We start from the raw sequence: 10000 nt of genomic DNA, 5'->3' as shown, positions 1-10000 counted from the left end.
AACACACAGACATGCCACCCAAAGGAAAACCTGACGAGCCTTCTCACGATGTCACTTTGTTGGTGGCTGGTATGACATGATCACTATACAACAACGTGCCATGCTGAACCAACAACAGGCCACAGCTGATCAACAACAGGGCCATATGCAGGAAATGAAACCGTTGTGGGAGCTGTGCTCGCACGATAAATCGGACAAAATGGACGACGCCAGGAATTAGGTTTCTCTGAGCTATTTATTCCCAGCTCACTCAAACGAACTCCAAAGCACTGAATCAGCCCATCGAACGGGCGGCAATATATATCAGAAACTCAACACACAAAAGCCACGCCTCTCAGGCAGGGCGTGGGATGCAAATAGATAAGCCACGCCTCTCAACAAGCGTGGTATGCAAGGCAAGCGTTCGCCCGGTAAAGGCAAGTCTCAACACGCCCGGGCGAGTCCGGACACGTGACCGCTCGCCGGTTGCGTCATCGGCCGGTGCAGGGTAATTGTGTCATGCTACCGGTAACCGATACACGCGCCCCCCCAGAATTAACATGCACCGGGAGAGTCAGTTTGAGGGGGGTCTTGATGACCGGCCGAAACGACCCCTGACGATTCGTGTGGGGGTGGTAGGTGGCGGGGCGGTGGATGGCCGGGCGGGGGGCCTGGTTGACGGGGGACGGCCCCGTCGTGGAGGAAGGGCCAACTGTGGAGGTTGGTCGAGGTCCAAATGGGCCGGCTTGAGGCGGTCCATGGAGATGCGGTCCGCCTTGCCGCCGATGTCGATGGTGAACGACTTGTCGTCCCTCTTCAGGACCCGGAAAGGTCCATCGTACGGCGGCCGGAGCGGTCCCCGGTGTGCGTCGTGCCGGATAAAAACGTACTCCGCAGTGCGAAGTGCTGGGGGGACGTGGGGTTGGGGGCAGCCGTGGTGGGACGTGGGCACAGGGGCAAATCTCCTGGCGGCCTCCTGGAGGACCGAGCGTTGGCGAGCCGCGGACCAGGGGCCGGTGGCGTCAGGGATGAATTCGCCCGGCACGAGCAGTGGCTGCCCATAGACCAGCTCGGCGGTGGAAGCCTGGAGGTCCTCTTTAGGGGACGTTCGGAGGCCCAATAGGACCCACGGGAGCCTGTCGGCCCAACCATCGTCCTGGAGGCTGGCCCTGAGAGCGGCCTTCATCGAGCGGTGGAACCGCTCGCACAAGCCGTTGGCTTGGGAGTGGTAGGCCGTGGTGCGGTGAAGCTTGACCCCCAAGGCCTGGGCGACCACGCCCCAAAGCTCGGAGGTGAATTGCGGACCTCTATCGGAGGAGATGTCCGAGGGGGCGCCGAAACGGGCAATCCAGGTGCCAATGAAGGCCTGCGCCACGTCGGCGGAAGTTGTTGATGCCAGCAGGACGGTCTCCGGCCACCTGGTGGTCCTGTCCACCATTGTGAGGAGGTGGGTGAAGCCCCGCGAGGAGGGAAGGGGTCCCACCAGGTCCACATTGACGTGGTCGAAGCGCCGCGTGGGCACGTCGAATGGTGCCAACGGGGCCTGGGCGTGCCGGTGGACCTTCGCGCGCTGGCAGGCGACACAGGCATTGGCCCAGTTGTGGACGTCTTTACGGAGTCCGTGCCAGACGAATTTCGCTGCCACGAGCTTCTGTGATGCTTTCCGGCCCGGGTGGGAAAGGCCGTGGAGGGCGTCAAAAATGTGCCGCCGCCATCCGGTGGGCACGATGGGGCGTGGTTGGCCCAGGGAGACGTCGCACAGGAGAACTGTGCCTGTGTCCTCGAAGGGGACGTCGGCCAACCGCAGGCCTGTGTCCGCTGTCCGGAGGGCTTGCACCGTGGGGTCGGCGGTCTGGTCGGCCGCCATGCGGGCGAAATCCACACCCAGGTGGACGGCGTTCGCGCTGGACCGGGAGAGGCAATCGGCCACAGCGTTGTCCTTGCCCGCGACGTGCCGGATGTCCGTCATAAATTCGGACATGGCGGAGAGGTGGCGCTGCTGGCGGGCCGACCACGGCTCCGTAACCTTGGCCATGGCGAAGACCAGGGGTTTGTGGTCCACAAACGCCGTGAACGGGCGGCACTCCAAAAGATGGCGAAAGTTGTGGACAGCCAGGTAAAGGCCGAGGAGCTCGCGGTCGAAAGCGCTATACTTGCGCTCGTTAGGGCGAAGCTGCCGGCTGAAGAAGGCCAGCGGTTGCCAAGCTCTGTTCACCCACTGTTCATGCATGGCGCCAACCGCGTAGTCGGAAGCGTCCGTGGTGAGGGCGATGGGTGCGTCGAGTGCCGGGTGCGCCAGCATGATCGCGTTGGCGAGGGCCAGCTTAGCGCCGGTGAACGCCGCGTCCATCTCTGTGGTCCAGGCGACGTCGTGCTTGGCCGGCTTGCCCCGGAGGGCTTTGTACAGGGGGCGCATGAGTTGGGCGGCGTGAGGCACGAACCGGTGGTAGAAATTTACCATCCCCAAAAATTCCTGTAGGGCCTTGATGGAGCGAGGGCGTGGGAAACTTGTGACTGCCTCCACCTTGGTAGGCAGCGGGACGGCCCCGTGCTTCGTGATGCGGTGCCCCAGGAAGTCGACGGCCGTTATGCCAAACTGGCATTTCGCCGGGTTGATGATGAGGCCGAGGCGCTCAAAAAGCGTGCGCAGGTGGACGAGGTGCTCCGCCCGGGAAGTACTGGCGATGAGAATGTCATCCAGGTAGACAAACAGAAAGGTGAGATCGCGCAGCACACTGTCCGTCAGCCGCTGGAAGGCCTGGGCCGCGTTCTTAAGGCCGAACGGCATTCGGAGGAACTCGAAGAGGCCAAAAGGTGTAATTACAGCCGTCTTCGGAACGTCGGCCGGCCGGACAGGTACCTGGTGGTAGCTCCGAATGAGGTCGACCTTGGCGAAGATCACCCGCCCCACCAAACGGGCGGAAAAGTCCTGTATGTGTGGTATCGGATACCGGTCGGGGGTGGTGGCATCGTTGAGGCGGCGGTAATCGCCGCATGGTCACCATCCGCCACCCGGTTTGGGCACGATGTGCAGGGGCGAGGCCCATGCGCTATTCGAGCGTCGCACAATTCCCAATCGCTCCAGCACATCGAATTCCGCCTTCGCTACGGCGAGTTTGGCCGGGTCGAGGCGGCGAGCCCTGGCGTAGACCGGTGGACCTGTGGTCGGGATGTGGTGTTCGACGCCATGCTTGACGGCGACGGCCGAAAACGTCGGCTGCGTGAGGGCAGGAAACTCGGCGAGTAGGTGGGTGAAATCCTCCGCGACCGGGAGCGCGCAGGCTAGCTTGGTCGGAGCGGAGCCGCTCAATGAGCAAGCGAGCGAGCTGAAGGTCTCCGCGTTGATAAGCCGACGCCGTTTGATGTCGACCAAAAGCCCATGCGCGCAAAGAAAATCTGCACCCAGCAAGGCCATGGGCACGTTCGCCGTGGTGAAGCCCCACCTGAAGCGCTGGCCCCCGAAGCAGAATTGGACGCTGCGCGAACCGAAGGTGCGGATGGAGGAACCGTTTGCGGCGACCAAAGCGGGGCCGCAAAGCGTGGCCTGTTTGTCCTCCACCGAGGCGGGTATCACGCTCAGCTGAGCGCCGGTGTCGCACAAAAAACGCCACCCGGACTCCGTGTCCGTGATAAACAGAAGGCTGCCTGAATGGCCGACGCTCATGGCAGGCAGCGAGCGCCGGCCTGGTCATTTCCCGACCCGCCGAAAGTGCACGGTGGGCGGCACGTTCTGGCCTTCTGCCCGAACCTGGCGTGGTAATAGCACATGGTCCGCTCTGGTGGAGGCTCCGGCGGTCGCGTCGGGTTCGGTTGAGGGGGCGTCGCGGCGGCCGCTGCCCTCAGTGGCGCTGACTCGGCCGGTGGAGGCGCCGGTCGTGGCCCGGGCGTTGCCTCGGTCGGCCCAGGGTCCCAGGCGGCCGCTCCGACATGTCGCCTGGCCGAGCAAAATTAATCGGCCTCCTTGGCCAGGGCGCGAGGGTCCGTGATGGGCGAATTAGCCAAAGCTAACCGTACCTTCCCTGGCAGCCGCTGGAGAAACAGCTCGCGGAAGAGGAAGTCTGGGCTGTGGTCACCGAGAAGAGCAAGCATGTGGTCCATGCTTTCGGACGGACGGGCCTCGCCCAGCTCCGGGAGGTGTAGTAGTTGTCGTGCGCGTTCGGTCTCTGTGAGTCCAAACGCACCGAGGAGTAGGCCTTTGAGCGCGCCGTATTTGTCGGCGTCCGGCGGGTGCTGTAGGAAGCTCAGAACCCGGGCAGCGGAGGAGGCGTTGAGCGCGGAGACCACGTGGTGGTAGCGCGTCGTGTCCTCCATAATTTTTCGCAGGGCGAATTGAGAATCCGCTTGAGCAAACCAAACGGCCGCGTGAGATTCCCAAAAGCCCGGGAGTTTCAAAGCTACAGCTGACTCCATCGCCGTGTTCGTAGAAAGGGGTCACCAATTGTGGGAGCTGTGCTCGCACGATAAATCGGACAAAATGGACGACGCCAGGAATTAAGTTTCTCTGAGCTATTTATTCCCAGCTCACTCAAACGAACTCCAAAGCACTGAATCAGCCCATCGAACGGGCGGCAATATATATCAGAAACTCAACACACAAAAGCCACGCCTCTCAGGTGGGGCGTGGTATGCAAATAGATAAGCCACGCCTCTCAACGGGGTGTGGTATGCAAGGCAAGCGTTCACCCGGTAAAGGCAAGTCTCAACACGCCCGGGCGAGTCCAGACACGTGACCGCTCGCCGGTTGCGTCATCGGCCGGTGCAGGGTAATTGTGTCATGCTACTGGTAACCGCTACACCGTTATGTGAGGCCATCCCAGGCATCTCCACTGTTTCTGGTGATGTCGGTGATGACGGCGTGCCAGATTGTCAAAACACCTCTGAGACATCAGTTGTATCTTCTCCGAAATTCTTGGTTAAACAACCACCAGTGTTATCCGAGTCTACAACCTTGCAGCATTTCAAGGCATGGAGAAAACAATGGGATGATTACTACCTCATCACACGTCTCCATCGTATGCAAGTTTGTGGGCAGTTAGCAACTCTTGAACTGTCTGACACTCGGCATGAGGTTTTGTTGTGCACTAAAGGAGATTGCTGCCAATTGATCTCTCACCCATGACTGTCGACCAACAGTTTGTTATTCGGATCATCACTGGCATATCTGATTTCGAGGTGCGTCGTAAGCTTATGGCTGAGAGAGAACTCGCACTACAATGTACCCTGGACATGTGTCACAGCGAGGAAGCCGGCAGGAAGGCTGATGATATGATGGCCGGAAGTCAGTCCTGGGCTGTCATCACTAAGAACTCTCGTCAACCATTTTGGTGTTGCAGTCAGTTCCGACCCGAGACCACCAAGTGTGGAAATTGCAGGGGTGATGCCGCCAATAACTCAAAGAGCTGCCCAGCTCATGATAGGAAGTGCCAGAAGTGCGGCACCATGGGTCACTTCGCCTGTGTATGTGGAAAATTGAAGCTTGCAAGCCTGTATGGAAGTCTAAACAGCGTACTGATAACAAGCAACCCCCAGCTGTTCGGCAGATTGTCTTGGTCACTGATGTGTTCTGCACATTGCAGAGGAAGCAACATTCACCACGGATTCGAGTAGATGTTGACGACTTTGAGGGTGATTATATTGGTACCCTGGAGGCGATCCCGGACACTGGGGCTGAGGCAACTGCACATCTGCAACAACTTGGCATGCACCCAGATAACTTGGATGATGGCGACGATGATCCACGAGTGGTGAACACTAACGGTGCTCCGATGAAGTGCATGGGCACTCTTCACACTTTTATCCGCCATAGAGGTAAAAATTTTGGTGAAACTGTGTAAGTGTGTGATGGGGTCCGAACACCCTGTCTGGCATTCTATTTGTTGAACGACTTGGCATGGTGCAATTATGGCAGATCATTCGATGAATCTGGTGACATGAAAAACACAGCCTTTGCAACATAACACAGTCAGCCATCCCGTGATGACTCACATTCCATGTTAACAATGAACTGCAGCATGTTGGATTTAGATGACTAACCTAATCAGCAACAACGATCACAGGTTTGTGATCATCTGATAGCCGAATTCGGAGATGTTTTACCACGGATGATAGCATTCGACTGATGGAGGATGGCGCTATGTGTGGTAACCTGAAAGATGATACTTTACCTTTCCAGCTGTGGAAGGCACGTCCACTACCACTGGCTTAGTGGGACTACCATGTTAAACTACCATCTGGCAGAGTCTATTGGAGGAACCGGTGTTTCCTTTGTCCTTATGTCCCTCCATGCTCTGATATGGATAGTGAGGGCCAAAATCCATCTACTGGAGGAAGCAAGGACAGACCAGCTTCCTACTCACTGAAGCGAGTGAGATTCGACTTACCGTTACCTCTTTGTTGCAGCCCAAGTGAACGCCGGGCACCTGCGCACCTCAATTTGTAATTTGTTTTGCATGAACTCTTCCTCCATCTTTGCTGGTAGTGTAGCAGCATAGCAAACCTGTTGTGCATTTTGTGATACAAGCACCAAATTTGGTACACTAGTAGACTATCATATTATGAAAAGATCTGGATATTGGGCCATCTCAGATTCAGAGATTTGATTTTTGCAAGATTTCGATTCGATTGGGATCGAAGAGAACACCTTCTTCGTCTTCTGTACAGTGAAGTTGCCAGCCCTGAATTCTCTGGCTACATCTGGGTGCTTCATTGGGAGTGCAACCGTGTCCCTCAGGTGAACAGGGACCCACCTGGCATAGTGTGTGTGGTCTAAGGCATGGAACCATGGGACCAGTTCCGTCAGGGCATCAAGGTACGTCGTGAATGAAGCCTGTCGCAGAGAACGCACGTAGACCAGTACCAACATCTCTAGTTCCAGCACAGTTGCCCAGTACTGAAAGTTGGGAATGTCTTCTCCTCTCTGGTGACACCAGTCTTCGAACTCAGGCAGGTCTTCTGCATCATCAGCATATGTCATACAGTGGCGTTCATACGCACGGTGTTGCAGGATGTGCGGTGCCGCTGCAGTGATTTGATGAGCTCTTCTTGTGCGGGTGACATGGGCAGCTCGTAGGAAGGAGTCGGCAGTCCCTGGCGTTGCAATCTCAGCTTGCAAAATCTGCAAATCTTGCAAAAATCAAATCTCTGAATCTGAGATGGCCCAATATCCAGATCTTTTCATAATATGATAGTCTACTAGTGTGCCAAATTTGGTGCTTGTATCACAAAATGCACAATTCTTTTGAATATTTGGGCTAAGCCGCCCCACTATGGTGTTCTTGTAGCATTCAGATGGTCATGGACAGCTGTGGTAACATATGTACTCATACTGATCGATTTGGGGAGACTGTTACCTCATGTAAACCCCCTCCATGTGTCGTCGGTTTGAAGGGAAGGGGACATGTTGGATACTACAAAAACCCTTTGGTATTATGCATGACATATTATGTAGCCTTGTTCCGTTCCGGGGTGGGTGGAGTCAGGTGCTCGCTGATGGCCTGTAGCATGGGGCTTGCGTGTTGTGTTTGGCCATCGTGTTGTTTGAATAAACTCACACGTTTATTTCTGCCTTATCGAACTTTTATAACCTCCTCACGGATTTATCATTAAAGCCAGCCATGCCGAAATTGTTTCTCAGTCTGCACCTTGACACATGCAAAGCTAATTATATCCTCCCCACCTCCTTTATTCCTGAGGGTAATCCCCTCCAATGTTCTTCTATTCTCTGCCCTTAATTGTGTGTTAATGGCCTCTGGCATTTATCCATTTAAACCAAAAATGTTTGATGACTTCTGGGACTTTACCTCAGTTTTGACTTTACACATATACAGGGCCTTCAGAAAGTATTCACACCCCTTGACTTTTTTCACATTTTGTTGTTACAGCCTGAATGTAAAATGGATTTAATTGAATTTTTTGTCACTGATTTACACATAACCCCCCATAATGGCAAAGTGGATTTTTGTTTTTTTAGAAATCTTTACAAAATAATTAAAAATGAAAAGCTGAAATATCTTAAGTCAATAAGTATTCAACCTCTTTGCTTTGACACTACAAATTGATCTTGGTGCTTCGAAAGTCATGTTGGTTTTGTAGTTGGTACTTCTTAAAAATAATAAATAAGTAATTATTTATACTCTGGATTTAGCTTCCTAATATACTGTCAGGGACATCGCCTCTGGATAATTCCAAGAGGGTAGCGCATCTTTAAGAGACCAAGGACGCTGTCTGCAACACCACCTCTGGTTGGATCTTCGCGCCCAAGATCAGTTTACGTACCGGCGAGATTAATGAAGCAGATGTGGAACCGAACTGGCAACTGCGCGGTGGCTAATTAATTGGCCGAGTAAACCAACGCCATGTATCACATTATGTGAGCTACCACTACAATTGAGAACTCGGACCAATCAGTCCGGGAGCACTACCCCAGAACAAACGTGAGCAGGACACGTTAGGACACAAATCAACAGTTTCATGAATTTATATACACAGCAAATAAGCGATAGAGCAGGAAATGACTGAATGAACGGTGATGAGATGTTCGAGAGAAAATGGCAGGAGATTTTCCAATACAAATAAATGGAAGGAGAAATCGTTAATCAGAAAATAACGGGAAATATCAGACACCGCATTGTAAGCACACATAAAACACTTAAAACATTCGCGCTTACTCTTACGCGATCGTTCCGCCTCAGGAAACTTACAACAATCACTTGACACAAATACATTACTGGATCCAATACACTTGAAGAAAGGCACAGAGTGTTTGGAGAAGAGGGATGAAGAAATAAGAGGGTCAAAAAAGAAAGGGTGGGGTCTGAAGATGTGCTCTAGCGAACCTTTGCCAACCCCTGTGTAAGCAACAATGACCAAGACCATGGCCCTGCACCCAATCTGCTCCTCATGCCCCCCGACCTACGCTTTTAGACTCGAGGAAAGCTTGTACGGCTCCGATATGAGGGATTTGGTGTTCGGGAGGCAGCCCGGCCCAAACCTTGGTGCTGAAAACTGTATTTCGGGACCGTGTGGTGTTGAGGCAGCTTCAGAGAAAGCGGACTCAAGAAAAGTGAAGAGAAAGATGCATTGCTGTCTGAGGAAAAAGTGAAGTGACTCCATGTAAATGATGTGTGTGGCAATTGAGAAATGCATGGGGTGTTAGGAGAAAGTGAGGCAAATAGGGTGTAAAGCTCCATTCTGGAGGACTGAAGCCAAGAGTGGGGAAATCCCAGTTGGGGAACAGGTTCTCAAATTTCTGTTCTGGCTGAGGCAGCTGTTGAAAGAGAGAATTTGTTATGCTCTACCCTTCTATCTTCTCCTTCTTGCCCCCCCCCTCCCGCCCCCTTTTTGCCCTGGACTCATGCAGGACTCGCCTCTCTCGTGCTGGTTGCATCTCAGTGGCTTTGCGTGTCATGCTAAGGGGGGAAGGAGTTAGGGGGGGGGGGGGGGGAGGTGAAATCTGTGAGTCCTTTCCAGCAGCTTCTGTCTCCACCTCTACCGCCCTGTGACCGTGGTTGTTGCTCTGCCACAGCCGGCAAGCAATCAACTAAACAGGTTTGCAAGTCAGTTTTGTCGTGAAAATGAATGGAAGAGAATGGTGCTAAATGGAAGAGATAGAAATATAGAGATACAGAAAGATAGAAAGGGGGGAAAGGAACAGACCCTTATGTTGATTACATGCGCAATGCATATCTATCATATGAATACGATTTACTTAATTTTGAAAGAGAATACGATGACATAACTGATCTACTTCATGTGTGTGTGCTTTTATTCTCTCGGAGGGTGCACAAAGTCCTCCCTGAGTCACACCTGTCACAATACCATTGAGGTTTTCTTCTTTCTCCACTGCTTCAGAATGACTGTGAAGCCTCATACCTCATTCTTCTGCTGTCTGTGATACTTAAACTTCAAAGCGTCTTCAGTTTGTCCTCAATATAATTTATTCCCTATGCTCCACAACCCTTTCTATTTGCTACAGAAAGGACACGGAAAGGCTCTCGAGACTTTGCTGTACCCACCCGCCGCA

At 53.6% G+C, this 10000-nt stretch overlaps 1 protein-coding gene across 12 annotated transcripts in view; it reads left to right on the top strand.

Annotated features, from left to right (window-relative positions):
- The window catches only part of RIMBP2 (RIMS binding protein 2), a 716511-nt gene that overhangs the window by 635507 nt on the left and 71004 nt on the right, over positions 1 to 10000 (top strand). For all 12 annotated transcript variants that reach the window (XM_068119472.2, XM_068119471.2, XM_068119470.2 and 9 more), the window contains one exon: positions 9953 to 10000. This exon is cut by the window's right edge and continues 56 nt beyond it. In XM_068119472.2, the coding sequence (XP_067975573.2) occupies positions 9953 to 10000 (48 nt within the window). The remainder of the gene's footprint in view (positions 1 to 9952) is intronic.

Source organism: Myxine glutinosa, chromosome 6, assembly GCF_964187855.1.
Source record: "Myxine glutinosa chromosome 6, kmMyxGlut1.1, whole genome shotgun sequence".
In the NCBI taxonomy this organism is placed as follows: domain Eukaryota; kingdom Metazoa; phylum Chordata; class Myxini; order Myxiniformes; family Myxinidae; genus Myxine; species Myxine glutinosa.
This window is presented reverse-complemented; position numbering and strand designations above follow the sequence as displayed.